Source organism: Bison bison, unplaced genomic scaffold (assembly GCF_000754665.1).
Source record: "Bison bison bison isolate TAMUID 2011002044 unplaced genomic scaffold, Bison_UMD1.0 scf7180017864203, whole genome shotgun sequence".
Taxonomy (NCBI): Eukaryota; Metazoa; Chordata; class Mammalia; order Artiodactyla; family Bovidae; genus Bison; species Bison bison.
The window spans coordinates 891,471-909,254 of NW_011494775.1; the positions used below are offsets into that span (position 1 = coordinate 891,471).

At 37.9% G+C, this 17,784-nt stretch overlaps 1 protein-coding gene across 2 annotated transcripts in view; it reads left to right on the forward strand.

Annotated features, from left to right (window-relative positions):
- Window positions 1-3,501, forward strand: part of NME5 (NME/NM23 family member 5) — a 29,177-nt gene extending 25,676 nt beyond the window's left edge. The window contains exon 6 of one of the 2 annotated variants that reach the window (XM_010844450.1): window positions 3,334-3,501. In XM_010844450.1, coding sequence (XP_010842752.1) covers window positions 3,334-3,408 — 75 coding nt within the window. In that variant the 3' untranslated portion in view covers window positions 3,409-3,501. The remainder of the gene's footprint in view (window positions 1-3,333) is intronic. The other variant, XM_010844451.1, reaches the window with a different exon arrangement.
- The last annotated feature ends 14,283 nt before the right edge of the window (window positions 3,502-17,784 follow it).

Sequence of the window (17,784 nt, forward strand, 5' to 3'; positions counted from 1 at the left end):
ATAAGGCCACATTTGTCACATATAAAATTCTATTTGTGAGCATGTATTCCATTATGTTGAGCTGTATGTTCTGATAACAGTACCACAATAAACAATTGTTTTTAACATTATTTTCAATACTTCTATATATACTTAACAATTTTTTTGTTTTTTTTGGTGGTACATATAAGATAAACTTTGTCATTTTAACCATTTTCAAGTGTACAGTTCAGTGGCATTAATTATAATCACAGTTGTGTATAGCCATCATGACTACCTATTTCCAAAACTTTCATCACCCTAAACAGAAACTCTGTAACCATTAAGTGATAACTCCCCATTATCTCCTTCTGCCACCCTTTAGTAACCTCTATTCTTTCTGTCTCCATGAATTTGTCTATTCTAGATATTTTACCTAAGTTACATATAAGAATTATATTTGTTTTTTTGTGTGTCTGACTTACGTCACTTGTCATAATGCTTTTGAAGTTCATGTAGTAGCATGTACTAGAATTTTATCCCTTTTATAGTTGAATAATATTTGATGATATATATATATATTATTTATCCATTCATCTGTTGATAGATACTTAGATTGTTTCTCCCTTCTGGCTATTGTACATAATGTTGCAGTGAACACTGGTGTATCTGTTTGAGTACCTGTTTTCATTTCTTTGAAGTATGTACTTAAGAGTGAATTTTCTGGGTCATATGATCATTCTGAGTTTAACTTATTGAGTAACCACTAAGTTATTTCTCACAGCAGCTGCACCCGTTTACATTCCCACTAGCAATGCATGAGTGTTCCAGTTTCTCCATGTCCTGGCCAACACTTGTTCTTTTCCTTTTTTTTTTTTTAATAATTGTAGCCATCTTATTAGATGTGAAATGGCCTGTCATTGTGGCTTTGGTTTGCATTTCCCTAATGACAAATGATGTTGACCCTCTTTTCAAGTGTTTACTGGCCATTTGTATATTTTCTTCAGAGAAATGTCTGTTCATATTCATATTCTTTGCTCATTTTTAATTGTTTTTGTGGTTGAGTTGCAGGAGTTCTTTATATGTTATAGATTTTAAATATTTATATGATTTGCAAATAAATGTTCCCTTTCTATAGGTTGTCCTTTCACTTTAAAAAATAATAATTTTATTTATTATTTTTGGATCTTCTTTGCTGTGTGGGCTTTTTTCTAGTAGCAAGAGGGGGCTACTCTCTAGTTTCAGTTACAAGGGCTTCTCATTGCGGTGGCTTATCTTGTCTAGGCACCATGCCCTAGGGTGCTCGGGCTTCAGTAGTCGTGGCACGTGGACTTAGTAATTGCAGTTCCCAGGCTCTGGAGCACAGGCTCAATAGTTGTGGCACACAGGCTTAGTTGTTTCATAGCATGTGGCATCATCCCAGATCAGGGATCGAACCCATGTCTCCTGCACTGGCAGGCCGATTCTTCACTTTGAGCCACTAGGGGAAGCCCCATGTCCTTTCACTTGGTTGATAATGTCCTTTGATACATGAAAGTTGTGAATATTTGATAAACTCTAATTTACCTTTTTTTTTTTTGCTTATGCTTATGGTGTCATATCTAAGAATCTATTGCCAAATTCAAGGTCATAAAGATTTATTCCTTTATTTTCTTCTAAGATTTTAATGAGTTTAACTCTTGTATTTATGTTATTGATAAACTTTGAGTTAATTTTTTATAGTAAATGAGATAGGGGTCAACTTCATTTTTTGCCTATGGAAATCCAGTTTCTAAGTACCATATGTTGAGGAGACTGTATCTTCTCCATTGAATGGGCTTGGAACCATTGTCAAAAATCTGTTGATTATATATATGGGTTTATTTCTGACTCTCAATTCTATTCCATTGATCTGTATGTATATCTATATACCTCATTGTCTTGATCACTGTACCTTTATAGAAGATTTTAAAATTGGGAAGAACAAAATTGGAAAATTCTTCAATTGGATTTCTTTCATGACTTTTTTAGCTATTTGGAGCTCCTTGAAATTCTATATGAATTTAAGGATTGATTTTTCCATTTCTGCAAAAACAGCAGTTGGAAATTTGATGCGAATTGTGTTGAATCTGTAGATCACTATGAGTAGCATTGACATCTTAGCATCTTAACATTATTAAATCTTTCTATCCATGAACATGAGAGGTCTTATCATTTATTTAGATCTTTTCAGTTTCTTTCAGCAATGTTTTATGATTTTCAGGACACAGGTTGGTTAATTTATCCTAGATATTTTTTCAAGGCTATTATAAATGAAAGTGATTTCTTAATTTCCTTTTTGAATCATTCATTGTTGATATGTAGAAACACAACTGATTTTGTGTATTGATCTTGTAACCTGCAACTTTGCCATATTCATTTATTGGCTCTAGTAGCTTTCTTAGATTCTTTGGAATTTTTTATACAGGCATACCATGGAGATGTTGCCAGTTAGGTTCCAGACCACGACGGTTAAGCAAGTATTGCAGTAAAGCAAGTCATACAAGTTTTTTGGTTTCCCCATGCATATATAAAAGGGTTACACTATTCTGTAGTCTATTAAGTGTGCAATAATATTATATCTTAAAAAAGACAATGTGTATAACTTAATCTAAAAAAATGTTAACCATCATCCTAGCCTTCAGTGAGTCATGATTATTTTGCAGTAAGATCACTGATCATAGACCACTACATAAGTCACTTCCGTTGTGTCTGACTCTTTGTGACTCTATGGACTGTAGCCCACCAGGCTCCTTTGTCCTCTTGCCCATGGGATTCTCCAGGCAAGAATACTAGAGTGGGTTGCCATTTCCTCCTCTGGGGGATCTTCCTGACCCAGGGATGGAACCCACGTCTCTTATGTCTCCTGCATTGGCCGGTGTGTTCTTTACCACCACTCTACTTGGGAAGCCCTAGACCATTATAACAAATCTAACAATAATGAAAATGTTTGAAATATTATGAGAATTAGCAGACACAGAAAGACATGGAGACATAAAGTGAGCAGTTGCTCTTGGAAAAATGGTGCTGCTAATCTTGCTCAATGCAGAGGGCTCAAAAACCTTCAATTTGTAAAGAAAAAAGCTGTATCTGCAAAGTACAATAAACTGGTGGAGGAATATTATACCTGTATATACAAGGGTCATGTTATCTGTGAACATAGTTTTACCTTCCTTTCCAATTTGGATCTATGCTTGACAGTATTGCCTAATGTAATACTTATTGTTTCAATTTTTAGTGGTCATTTTCTTATTATTCCTAAAGTGATTTTGGAAACTGTTTTAAATTGATAGAGTATATATTGAAGAAAGTATGTGAACATTAATTAACATAAAGATTTTTTTTTCTTTTCCATAGATTTGGCTAGCTGATTGGCTGCTGAAAAATAATCCCAACAAACCTAAACTGTGTCATCATCCAGTTGCAGAATAATCTTATTAAAATAAAACCCTCAAAGAACAAATCATGAGCTGTCTTACTATAAAAGTCATGCTTCTACTTAAAAAAGTAACTCCTAAGGGTTTATGTAACTACATGTGAAATTATTTCTTAAAAATAAATTTAAAAAAAAATCTATTTTGTGCAGCAGGTAACATTATCTCAGATAAAACATTAGTTTGGGGTATTATCTTTTTCTAATATGAAAATGGTATTAATAGGAGAAGCACTTAGAATGTCAATAAAACAATTGCAACTTTTTATTTTTGCAGTTACAAAGTGGTGTTCAGTTAAGAGAACAATAATTCATATAGGATGCATCAGAGACAATTGAAGATGGTAAAACTACCATCCCTATGTAAAATTGATATTTTTTGTGCACCAACAAGAACCTACTTTACATTTCTTTGCCAATTTATTAATACAACTCGCATAATACATGAGGCAAAATTAGTATCTATTGAAAATACCACCAGGGCAGGGCTAGCTAAAGACACATTTGGTAGTATGTTAACTATATAGAAAAAGGCACTATACAGTTTAAAACCAAGTCTTGTACAGCTTTACAGTTCTTTTTTCTTTAGAAAGAGTGAGTTGTGCACAGGGAGGTTAAATGCTTTTAGACAAGCAGGAAACTAGAATCAACTTACTTATTATTATCATCTTCAACTTCCTTCTCTTTCTAATCCTTCTTTTCCGCCTTGATGACTATCTTTTTTGCTCCATGTTTTTTCTCTATCTTAGCAGCCTTCTTTTCATAAAGCTTCTTGTCATCTGCTGAAATGCTGTTCCATGTTTCTGCCAGTTCCTTTGCGACATTGCCAATGGGTATGCTGGGATATTCTCTTTTGATTTGGAAGAACAGGAGAAAAACTGAAGGCAGCCTCTTGTATGCATTGGGATCCTTGAGCTTCTTTTTTTGTTTCTCCTTTAGGAGGAATGTAGGTTTTCATTTCTCTGTTATAAAGCCCTTGTCTACCTTTACTATGCCTTCAAAATTTTCTTTTTCAACTGACTTGGTCTTCCATCTCTCTGAGCACTTTTTGGAAAACTCTGAGAAGGTGACTGGGTACTTGTGCTCCTTCTGGCAAGTTTGCCCAAAGAATGCTTATGATGGTGCTTTGTGGTCTCTTAGGGCATCCTTTCCCATGTTTAGTAATTTTTCCTCCCTGAGTCTCAAAGTCATCCAATGCCCGTCTGGCTCTCCCTTCCCCTCATGCTGTCTTTATGGAGGTCATTTTCTTGCAATGGCTTTCAATTTAAGATATGATTTTAACAGTGACGTAGTATTAAGTAATAGAAGGCTGATGTAAGACATTGCTTATTATTTTTTAATTTTGAGAAAATGTGGCATTTTAGTTATATTTTCCCTAGCCTATATTCTGTATTTACATGCATAATTAATGCATAGTTCAGAAAGATTAGTTTAAAAAATGTTAAGTATATAAGTAATTACAGTTTTCTTTTGCTATCCTATGGGCGTGCCTGATAGCTCAGTTGGTAAAGAATCCACCTGCAATGCAGGAGACCCAAGTTTTATTCCTGGGTTGGGAAGATCCACTAGAGAACGGATAGGCTACCCACTCCAGTATTCGTGGGCCTCCCTGGTGGCTCAGCTGGTGAAGAATCTGCCTGCAATGCGGGAGACCTGGGTTTGATCCCTGGGTTGGGAAGATCCCCTGGAGAAGGGAAAAGCTACCCACTCCAGTATTCTGGCCTGGAGAATTCCATAGACTCTACAGACCATGGGGTTGCAGAGTCAGACACAACTGAGCAACTTTCACTTTCTACTATCCAATAGTAGAGTGTTCTATGAAATCTCTCATAAGCAGAAAGAATGTAGATAGAAGACTCAGTTACCTTAGTTTGTTCACATCTTGTTAACTGAAGCACAAAGTAAACTGAGATAAAGCCCAGATGCTCACTGACAGTTAAAAGCTATGCTGGCTTGATGCTGGGATGCTAGTGTAGTTCCTTAGGAAGGAACTTGGTGGTGCTCCTCTTGTTGCTCAGTGTGCACACTGCTGAACTCAGTTCAGTTCAGTTCAGTCACTCAGTTGTGTCCGACTCTTTGTGACCCCATGAACCACAGCACACCAGGCCTCCCTGTCCATCACCAACTGCTGGAGTCTACCCAAACCCATGTCCATTGAGTCAGTGATGCCATCCAACCATCTCATTCTCTGTCGTCCCTTTCTCCTGCCCTCAGTCTTTCCCAGCATCAGTGTCTTTTCAAATGAGTCGGCTCTTTGCATCAGGTGGCCAAAGTATTGAAGTTTCAGCTTCAATATCAGTCCTTCCAATGAACACCCAGGACTGATCTCCTTTAGGATGGACTGGTTGATCTCCTTGCAGTCTAAGGGACTCTCAAGAGTCTTCTCCAACACCACAGTTCAAAAGCATCAATTTTCGGCACTCAGCTTTCTTTATAGTCCAACTCTCACATCCATACGTGACTACTGGAAAACATAACCTTGACTAGACTGACCTTTGTTGACAAAGTAATGTCTCTGCTTTTTAATATGCTGTCTAGATTGATCATAACTTTCCTTCCAAGGAGTAAGCGTCTTTTAATTTCATGGCTGCAGTCACCATCTGCAGTGGCTTTGGAGCCCCCCAAAAATAAAGTCAGCTACTGTTTCCACTGTTTCTCCCTCTATTTGCCATGAAATGATGGGACCAAATGCCATGATCTTAGTTTTCTGAATGTTGAGCTTTAAGCCAACTTTTTCACTTTCCTCTTTCACTTTCATCAAGAGGCCTTTTAGTTCTTCTTCACTATTTGCCATCAGGGTGGTGTCATCTGCATATCTGAGGTTATTGATGTTTCTCCCAGCAGTTTTGATTTCAGCTTGTGCTTCATCCAGCCCAGCGTTTCTCATGATGTACTCTGCAGATAAGTTAAATAAGCAGGGTGACAATATACAGCCTTGACGTACTCCTTTCCCTATTTAGAACCAGTCTGTTGTTCCATGTCCAGTTCTAACTGTTGCTTCCTGACGAGCATACAGATTTCTCAAGAGGCAGGTCAGGTGGTCTGGTATTCCCATCTCTTTCAGAATTTTCCACAGTTTATTGTGATCCACACAGTCAAAGGCTTTGGCATAGTCAATAAAGCAGAAATAGATGTTTTTCTGGAACTCTCTTGCTTTTTCGATGATCCAGCGAATGTTGGCAATTTGATCTCTGGTTCCTCTGCCTTTTCTAAAACCAGCTTGAACATCAGGAAGTTCATGGTTCACGTATTGCTGAAGCCTGGCTTGGAGAATTTTGAGCATTACTTTACTAGCGCGTGAGATGAGTGCAATTGTGCAGTAGTTTGGGCATTCTTTGGCATTGCCTTTCTTTGGGATTGGAATGAAAACTGACCTTTTCCAGGCCTGTGGCCACTGCTGACTTTTCCAAATTTGCTGACAAATTGAGTGCAGCACTTTCACAGCATCATCTTTCAGGATTTGAAATAGCTCAACTGGAATTCCATCACATCTTCTGAAGATGGAAATGAGGGCGACCAAAGAGATACCTTAACCAAAAGCAGTGAGTAGATCTTGGCTGGATACTGGTTTTAAAAATCAATAAAAGACCTTTAGGGGACAATTAAGGAGGTTTAGGTTTGGAAATGATAGGTGATGTTAGGAAATAATTGCCAAATTTCAAAGAGTCAAAATTATATGAGCATGAAAAGAGTATGTCATTATCTTTAGGTGAATGCATTCTGAAATATTTAGGAGTAAATTGTTTTATATTTGCAACTTATTTTCACATGATTCAGCAAGAGTTATTTTTATACATGTAAAGATAAAGTTAGCAAAATATTAACAATTATTCAGTATAGTTGGTGGACATCCTAGTATTATTTTCATTTTTCCGTGCTTTAAAACTATTCACAAATGAAGTTGAGGGGGAAAGATCTATTATCATCAAAATCTAGTGGTCTGTTTTTCACATTCTTGATAGGGAAACATTCAGATCCTATATAGCTCTTGATTAGATACACACATGAAACATACTAATCATTTATGATATGTTCTAGCCAGACATGTGTACCTTAAAATTATCTAGCCTTTAGGTCAACCTTCCTTCTTACAGTAGTAGGAAATAATGTGGTCATCTAAAGAATACCATAAAGGAGCAAAAATTTACAAGATGGGATGTTCTGTAGGACAGAGGCCCCTGTCTTTCAACAAATTGGTGTTAGGACAAATGGGACTCTTTTAGATTAACAGAGATGTAAGATCCATAATCAGAATCAACACTTGTTTCTAGATTGAACCCTCATTTAGGCAGACAAGGGGCAAAGGACATTTTTGAGACAACTGGAAGATTTGAATCTAGATTAAGTATTAGATGAAAATGTGTTCAAAAGGTAAAGATTGTTAACTGAAGAAACATATTGCAAAGCAATATGTACAGAGTAGTCTCACTTTGATAAAGAAATACATATATGTGCATATGTGTGGATTAAGTTGTAGAAGGATGCCCATTCAAATGTTACTGTATAATCTCTGGATGGTGGTAATATAATGTTGTGTTTTTTTTTTCTTATTTTTGTTTAGCTATATTTAAAATTTTCTACAATGTTCATATTACTGCTTTTGTCATTTTTAAAAAAGGTTTGGAAAGATAGGTGCCTTACTGGTTGCAACATTAATAGGGTTAGCAACACTTCCTTATTAATAGACTATGTTCAAGGTATATGTATGACCAAGATGCTTTACAAGTTTCGGTCCTGATGTTTATATGAGTTTTGGGACATATTCCTCCTGGAACTGGTATGTACACTGTATTTCAAAATACCTTTAACACTCATGTTGGAAAGACAAGCTAAAAATCTTAAAAATACGGATAAATAGTGGATGGCTATATTTTGAACAATGGCCAAGAGCATATAGGAAAAAGCAAATAATTTGTTACAATGAGATTCCAGCTTCAGGAGGTTATTTCCCCCACAAGAGCCTCCTCTTGTGCAAAAAAGTGGCTGCATTGTATATGGCAGAAAAATTCTATACTGGAAGCCATCTTCAGTCCCCAGACCTGCCATTTATTTTGTTTTTTAAGTGGAAGAAAAAAATAGAGAAACTTAATTTGAGACATGTTTTGGGAAAAAACAAATACATATAGATGGAAAACAAAAGCCATAGGATTTTAAAATTTTGGACATGTTTGAGGTCATTATTTCATAGATCAGAACTAGAAAGTTTAACATAGAGTGAATAAGAAAAATGAGAAGACTGCCTTCTGACATAACCTGCAAGGTAATACCAAAGTCCTGTGTACACATTTGTTACTAAGTAATGGTAAGTAATTTAATGCATTTATCTTGAATGATAGTGTGATATTCTTATTAATCAAGGTACACAACTTCATTTAGTTCCTTTCTCTAGGACTCAAAAAGACCATAAAAGCAAGCAAGCAAGTATGCAGTTCTCTTATGACTTGAGATTAAATAGCAGTAGAAGTGCCTCCCCTTACCCTACGCAACCCCTGCTGCCAACACATACACACCCTTCACGGTCTTCTTAAACTTTGCTGAGAAATATGGTACATGTCTAACCTGGGTGTACCTACCTCAGCTTCTATGTGAAGGGTTTTGAAAAGTAAACTAGTGCTTGGAAAACCCAGGGCAATAGTTTATCTGCCGTAGCTTAAGGGTGACACAGTTCAACTTGATTGGAAAGTGTCACGGTTACTTGTATATATATATGTGTGTGTGTATGTGTGTGTGTGTGTGTATATATATATATATATAAATAAAATTTTGGGCTTCCCTGGTGGCTCAGCTAGTTAGGAAGCTGCTTGCAGTGCGGGAGACCCAGTTTTGATCCCTAGGTCAGGAAGATCCCTGGAGAAGGGACTGGCTATCCATTCAGGTATTCTTGCCTGGAGAATTGCATGGACAGAGGAGCCTGGTGGGCTACACAGTCCATGGGGTCGCAAAGAGTTAGGCGCAACATTTTCACTTTTCATATATAATTTTCTTTCTTTCTTTATGGCTGTGCTGGGTCTTTATTGCTTTGCTTGGGCTTTCTCTCTGCAGTCAGTGGGGGCTACTCTTCATTGTGGTGCAAAGGCTTCTCTTTGTGGTGGTTCCTCTTGTTACGGAGGACAGGCTCTAGGCGCACAGGCTTCAGTAGTGTAGCATGCTGGCTCAGTAGTTGTGGCGAGGCATATGGAATCTTCTGGGACCAAGGATCAAACCCACATTCCCTGCATTGGCAGACAGATTCTTATCCACTGTACCACCAGGGAAGTCTGTGAACTGTGAACAGTTACTCTCAAGAAGTACTTTCCCAACTCAGAAATACTGCCCTTTCTTTCTTGTAGTTAACTCTATATAAAAGTATTTAGATTAAGCTTTGAGTTTTCATTCAGAGATGGCTCAATTCTTCCTTGTTTGCTGCTACTTTGACTTCAAGTGCTTTTTCTTGAGTTCCTTATTTTTGTTAAGTTTCCCTGGTGGCTCAGATGGTAAAGCATCTGCCTACAATGAAGGAGACCCAGGTTTGGTCCCTGAGTCGGGAAGATCCCCTGGAGAAGGAAATGGCAACCCACTCCAGTACTCTTGCCTGGAAAATCCCATGGACGGAGGAGCCTGGTAGGCTACAGTCCACAGGGTCACAAAGAGTTGGACACGTCTGAGTGACTTCATTTTATTTTTGTTAGTCCGCTTTCTAATAACATTCACTGTACTAATTGTGCTAACATTCACTATACTAACCTTTGGAAGGACTGATGCTGAAGCTGAAACTCTAATACTTTGGCCACCTGATGTGAAGAACTGACTCATTGGAAAAGACCCTGATGATGGGAAAGATTGAAGGCAGGAGAAGGGGACGACAGAGGACGAGATGGTTGGATGGCATCACTGATTTGATGGACTTGAGTTTGAGCAAGCTCTGGGAGTTGGTGAAGGACAGGGAAGCCTGGCGTGCTGTAGCCCATGGGGTCACAAAGAGTCGGACATGACTGAGCAACTAAATTGATATTAACTCTGTGCCTTTCATTTAAGATCTGTAATTGCTTTATAAAAGTTAATTAAATCTTAGAAATCCCCAGACTTATGAGAGCCTTTAATAGAGAAATTTACTTCTAAAGGTAGAGTCCAGTGATTTCTGGCAATTTCAGATAAAGACTGTAAGGAAGATAACTTTCACCTCACTGAAGGATGTGACTAAAGGAAAAAAAAAATCATTGTAGAGCAGTTCTGCATAGCTTTCCTATTAACTAGATTCTTTAGTCCATTGGAAAGGGGAGATGACTAAGTAATATGATGTCTGTTCCATTCCTGCATCCAAAGTGACCCAGAAAGTTCTCTCCCCTCATTCAAGGGTTGATGACACTGCTGAGATTGATGCCTTTTGTTCCCAGACCAAATTGTTTTTTATAGCCCACCCCCTGCCAGCACTTTCCAAAGTGCCACTGCCATCAGCTCCAGAGGGAGCCCCTTCCTCAGGCTTCCTGGCCAGCAGCTGCACTGTGATGGCAGGGAGCTCGGAATGGGAGGAGAAAGCAGCTTGCAGACAAATGGGCAGCTAATCCGACCAACAGCCCATCACTAGAACCATAAAAAAATTCCTTTTTTCCCCCACTTGCCTCATCTGCATTTCTTGGCTGAGGTGGCGATGGAATGCTCCTTGGGAAAGTTATGGTTTCACATGGTCTATCAAGCAACCTCAAATTTCCCCCCTTTTTTCTTTCTCAAACAATTCTGCTTAGTTAGCCTAGTGTTGTCAAATCACTACAGACCTTACAGGTAGTAAAAGAACAATAAGGGAATAGTAGAAACAACTTGGTGCCAATGAGATTGACAAATTAGATAAAGTCCTTAAAAGACACAGCTACCAACAGTGTCTCAATCTAAATGAGAATTTCTGGATCCTTCTTTAAACTTTCTGTCATTGTTTGGATCTCTCAGTGTTCAACTTTAGTTTAGAAGCAGCCCTACTGAACTTAGTAAGCATTCTCAACTGTTCTACTAAGATCCAGTTGTTTTTCACCACAAGTTTTCTATTTTGGGGATAGAGAGGGTAAAGCTATTTTATTAGAATAAAATTTTTAAAATTTTATAAGAACATCTCAGGGATTAATCTTATTTTAATCAGGATTATAAAATTCTGATCCTTCTGAGTGGCCTTTATGTTAGGGCCAGAATGACAACCTTGCTGGTCTTTATATAGTGTTCCTAGTCCTTAACAATGTGAGAACATTTCAAGGCGAGAGAGGGTAAAGCTTATTTTATAAGAATAAGCATCTCAGGGGTTAATAAATCTTATTTTAATCAGGATTATAAAATTCTGATCCTTCTGGGTGGCCTTTATGTTAGAGCCAGGATGACAACCTCACTGGTCTTTATATAGTTTTTCCTAGTCCTTGACAATGTGAGAACATTTCAAGGTGTCTTTAACATATATATGTGATTAGAGCCTCTTGCACCATAAAATGGTTAGCCACGGACCCATATAAAACAGTCAGTCTACAATGAGGTTGAAGCTTTGGAAACATCACATCCTTTTCAGTGGTACTTGCTTTTATAGTGTCATTTAGCAAATGGACTGTGAAGAATTAGTCATGCCAAACTTCTAACCATCTGATGACTAGCTACAGAATAAACATCCCCGATGAAAATTTTTAGATTTTAAAGCTTTAGTCTTTCTTTTCAAAGTTTCAATTAAAATAAAATACTATATCTACTAGGACCCCCAAGTTCTCGTCTATAACTTGTTTGCACCTTTCAGAGATACAAGATCAGCACTTACGTGCTACACATAAGTAGCACACCATTATGAGTTCCTTTATGCCTCTCAGGGGTGGTTTGAGAAAATGGAATCTTTGAAGCCACTGTAGTCTTTGTGGTGAGAAACATAATATGCTAAATTAAATCAAAATGTGATGCCGTTAGGCACATTAATGAAATCACATTGTTATATTCCTCTTTCTGTTATGCATATTGTAGGTCCCAATCTGAACACCGTATTATATGTAGGAAGCCAGACCCTCTGTTTAGCTTCCTGTGGGTCTGGATGCCCTCAACCTGTCCCTGGCTCTTCAGTGGTTACCTGGGTCTGAGGCCTGACTCTGGGATCTCCTATGCCATCTGAGCTGGCCTTTTCACTGGATTCCATGCCCTTGTATCTTCTTAGAATACTTTTCTTCCTTTTTAACTAGCCTTTTGATCGTTTACCTTTATCAGTGAGTTTGGTATTCCTGACTTCTACATAAGCCGCTATAAAGATTTTGATATGCCAGTTATATCTTAATATGAATTTTTAAAAGATTTTGAAATTCTGAAACACATTGCAGAGTAAGAGTTAAAATCAGTGTGCCAGCATGTTTTCTTCCTATTCTAACTGATCAGGGGAACCTGAGTTGAATGTACACATTGCCCATATAGAAAACAGGTTTCCTACTCCATGAGTAGTTGTTTGAAATTAAATTTCACTGCGTTGTGACAGAAAATACTGAGTATCTTGTGTGTATATAATATGCTATAAAAGTATTTTATAGTTGTTAATCTGGCATTCAGGACTCCCACAGACTGGTCAGAGTTTATCTTTCAAAACATGTCTCCCCAGAACCTGCCTTATGGTTGCTGCTGTAGCTACAGTCATCTGTTTGCTCACATTGCTCATTACTCACTTTGTTCATTTGCTAAAGCCATTCTCTTCCTTTACTCTGCTCTCCTATGGAGATTCTCCTGTTCTTTTAGGCTTGTACGATTCCTAGCCTAGGAGACAATTTCCTGTAATTTTGCTCTAATGCGTGCTTATCTCATGTGCATACAAACTACTCATGCTTAATTGCTGACTTATCTGGCATGTAATAATATACTTTGATATAATGTGCTGGACATAATGGTGAAATAATTTAGCATTTGGCCTTTATAAACAGCAAAGCCGTTTTATATCATAACTCCATCATGACTTCCTAGTTCTGTGACTGTGGGAAAAATTACTTAACCTCTCTGAGTCTGCTTCCTCATCTCTCTACTGGGGCTAATGATAATACCTACATTGAAAGTGAAAGTGTTAGTTGCTCAGTCGTGTGTGACTCTTTGCGATCACATGGACTGTAGCCTGCCAGGCTCCTCTGTCCACGGGATTCTCCAGGCAAGAATACTGGAGGGGGTTGCCATTTCCTTCTCCAGAGGATCTTCCTGATCCAGGGATTGAACCTGGGTCTCCTGCATGCAGTACCTACCTTACCAGGATTGTTTTAAGGATTAAATGTGATAATATATGTAAAATTACTTAACAGTGCCTCGTGACGCCGAGTAAGCACTCAGTTAAAGTTAGCTATTATTTTTTACCTTGTCTTTTTTTTTTTAAACTTATGTATGGACTATGTTCCCATCATTAATGGAAGGATTACTATCTATTGTTACCTATTATGTGCCAAGCATTGTGCTAAGCACTTTTCACTTATGTTATCCTATTTAATTTTTACAACAATCTTGAGGTTAAAGTGATTTGATATATAGGCCATATCTGGGAATTATTAGAGCCAGGGTTTTGAACTTAATTATATTTGCCTCTAAAACCTTTTTATTATTTAATGGTGCTTTTTCATAGACAAGGGAAACTTCTTATTTTTCTCATAGGGTGAACCAAGTGTGTGTACAAACCAAGTTCATTCATTTAATGGATTTATTGTGTATAAATAAATGAAATGGAACTTGGGGTTTTACTCCATTTATGCTATCGCTTTTTGTGGCCAACAGTCATATGTTCTCTTCCTCCTTCACTCAGAAAGTGCTTCCAAATTCCTTTTTATTCTCTGTAATACTTAAGGCACCAGTACCTTTATTTATACTTAATCACTGCATGCTCTTGTTTATCTGCTTAAAACAAAAACCTTTGCTAATTAATTTTAAACCTCCTAATCCAATCCCTTTATTTATAATCAAAGCAAACAAGGCTCAGAATAGCTAAGAGACCTGCCCAAGGTGACACATGAAGCTAATGGCTGGTGATCCAGGTTCCTGGCTCATACCCAGAGTGCTATTCATTATACCAAGAGCCTCTGGAGAAGAACCACTTGAAAATATTATCGTCATAAGCAGTTAAAAACCTCCACTTGCTGTCTTATTTGTGGTAGTAATTTAATAGTAAATCCCTGTAAAATATAATGTACAAAGAAGCTTCCGTCTGCACAGAATTCAAATTAGTAAAATCTAATCATAAGACTCTATGTACATGAAGAACATTTGACTGTTGCTATTTTATAGGCTATCTGTTTCTAGAAACCAGAAGGTATTCTAATTTATTCTGTATGGCAATTGGTATGGGACATCTTATAAAGACCAGAACTGTCAGAATAGAGAAATTTAGAGGCTAGAAATAAAATTTTAGAATTTGAAAAAAAAATTCATGAAAATCTAATCAAATTCCCTTCTTTTTTATAGTAAAGATTTTGAAACAGAGAAAGTGGCATAGCTTTACAGTAAAATCTGTGGCAAAATTAGCATCACTTTTCTCACAATACTGAATTACCTCTCTTGGTTACCTCAAAATTAAATTGTGTTGATTGTCATAGAAAATTGCAGGAATAAATCCTTTTGGAAAAATGTAAGACAACCTTCATGCAACTAAAATTAAACATTACCTTAATCTCTTTTGGAACACAAACCCCATTATTATTCAGGCAACTTCATTGCAAGTGCAGATTTTCTTGGCTTTTTGATAGTCCTTATGTATTACTGGTAGAATTGATTTTTCACCAGAAATATCAGAATTCAGAAAAAGAGAAAATGGAATTATTTCAGCTAAACAAGAACTTTGAAAATCTCCTGATGTGATGTATTCCAAAGTGGCCTCAATTTTTCAGCAACTTCTGAACATGGAGAGGAATCAGGATGGGAATCATCTCTAAGAGAATCAATAGTTCTTTTCTAACATCTTAACCCTAGAGACAACAAAAATGTCTGGCTGTTCATTAGAACTTTAACAAAAATTTCATCCTTGCTATTTTCTTTAGGTTGTGGAGTGAGTAGGTATACCTATCGGAGCCCAGAATTTGAGAGAAATTTTGTATTATTGTTAATTTTTAAATAAAATTTCATTCTTCCCAGTTTATGCTCCTATAGATTCCTGCCTGGTTTTTTTTTCCCCCTCTCACACCATGCCACCCAGTCTGGATATGAGAAATCAGGATGAGAAGATGACAGTCAGCATATGACACAAGGGGGAAATGCATCCATACCCTCAGCTCAGCCCTACCCTTCAAATTCTGGAGATTGTTTAGAGTCAACGCCAGAACACTGGTGAATGTGGGAAGCTCTTGAGGGGCAAGAGGTGGGAGGGTGCCAGGGGCCTGAAAGATCATATGGAGCTCCCTGCCAAGCTGGCCTAGGATTAACCCGTGGTTTCCCAGCCAGAGCTAATCCAGCTGTTTTGCTTTCCTGGGGTCTCTCATCTTAATCTATGAAATTGACCAACTGAGTTTGACCGTGACTGGCTTTGTTTTGCAAAACAAAATTGGTAAGGCAGGCCTCACGCTGACTGACTGAATGGTGTCATCAGCCCAATTCAAGGGGTGCCACAAAAGCAAGGAAATGAAACTTCAATTTCCTCCTCATGTTAAATGATAGCTTATCATACCGATTATGACCCTTATGCAGCTCAGGGTTAAGTATTTTATTGCTTTTTTTTTTTCCCCCGCGAACAGCCATAAACCACTCTCTCCTTCCACTTTTTCCTCTAACCCCTGCCCCCAACAACACACCTGACTGAGGCTCATTGGAAAGGACTGCTCTCTGTTGTCAAAGGACAGACAACCCAAACATCCTTTCTTAACCCTACCAACCTGTCATGATTTTATCTTGATTCTAGGAAGTACAAGATATGTTTTAAGGCAAAACAGAAACAAGCCAACAACCAGGCTGGGAGGAAGTCTATCTGGCTTAAGAGTACCTTTATAATGTTCAGTTCCTCTCACTAGGATGAGCTCTCTTCAGTTCTGGGCCAGGCAGAGATGGCTTGCTTTCATCTCTATGTTCCTACTGTCCCAAATAAAAGTATACACTTTTATTTGCCTGTTTATCACACTGCATTATTATAGGCACAGGTGTGCTTTCCTTTTTGATCAGGAAGAACTGTGTCCCTTCTTGTGTACCTCCTAGACAGGCACCTGGCACAGTCCATAGAAGACGTTCACTGAATGAACAGATGGATGGAGGCTCCCCACAAAGATTAGGTCATCTATTTCTCTACCTGCCAGCAAATCTGTACCTATCTATTCCCAAAATCAAAAAGAGGTTCAGTTGCTCAGGTTACTCACTGGGCACGTGTAGACAACAATGGGAGAGGTGTGGTGTTTCTTTGGACTTGGGCCTGTGCCCTCTTCCCTTCACTTCCTACTCCTTTTAGGAAATCTCATTTACTCCCATGGCTTCAGTATTGGTGACTCCAGAATTTGGATCTCCTTCTCAGAGTTCTTCTCTAGTTTATTTAGCCATTTTCCCCAGACTTAATAGCCAATTGCCTGCTTAATATTTCCACTTGAATGTCTCAGAAAAAATGTAAAGTTAATGTGTTTGAAATGGAACTCTTGATCTGCATCTTCCCATTATCCCTAACCTGGTCCTCATTTTGCCTGTATCTGTAAATGGCACCCCCTGCCACTCAGTTACTAAAGCTAGGAAACTGAAGGTCATCCTAGATCCTTCTTCTCTCACCCATCACATCCAGGCCATCAGCAACTTTATTGGTGCTACCTCTTTTATCTGTACTGTCCATGTTTCTTCTTGCCTCTGTTCACTTTATCCCTGCCTTAGTCTACTTCACTATCAGCTTTTGCCTGGCTTAATACAACTGCCTCCTTGTCTTCAGGCTTCCACCCTTGACCATCTCTGGTTCATTTTCCATACAGTAGCCAGCATGAGTTTTCTTACAAGGTAAATAGGAGCCTATCACACCCTAACTTAAAATCTTTCAATGGCTTTCAATTTCTCTGGAACAAAATTCAAACATTTTACTGTGACCAGCTGGGTCTTGGATGATCTGGACCCTGCTTACTTTTCTAAGTTCATCTCATGTCACCACATGCAAAGCATTCTCCAGTTATATCAAACTTTTTGTCAGTTCTCAGAATTTCCCAAGCTCCTTTCTGCTTTGGGCCTTGCTGATTGTTAATGCTTCTCTCTGAAATATGTTTTCTTAAAGCTCTTACAATTAATTCCTTTGGGTATGAGTTTAAATGTCAACTTCACAGAGCTCTGACCAGTTTTTCTTAAAATGTTGCTGCCTTATTGTAAGAGCCCTACAATTTCCATCATGACACTTATCTCAATCTGTGATAGCCTATTTTTTTTAACTTATTCATTGTATGTGTCATCCATGAAAATGCTAGTTCCATGAAGGCAGAGACTTTGTC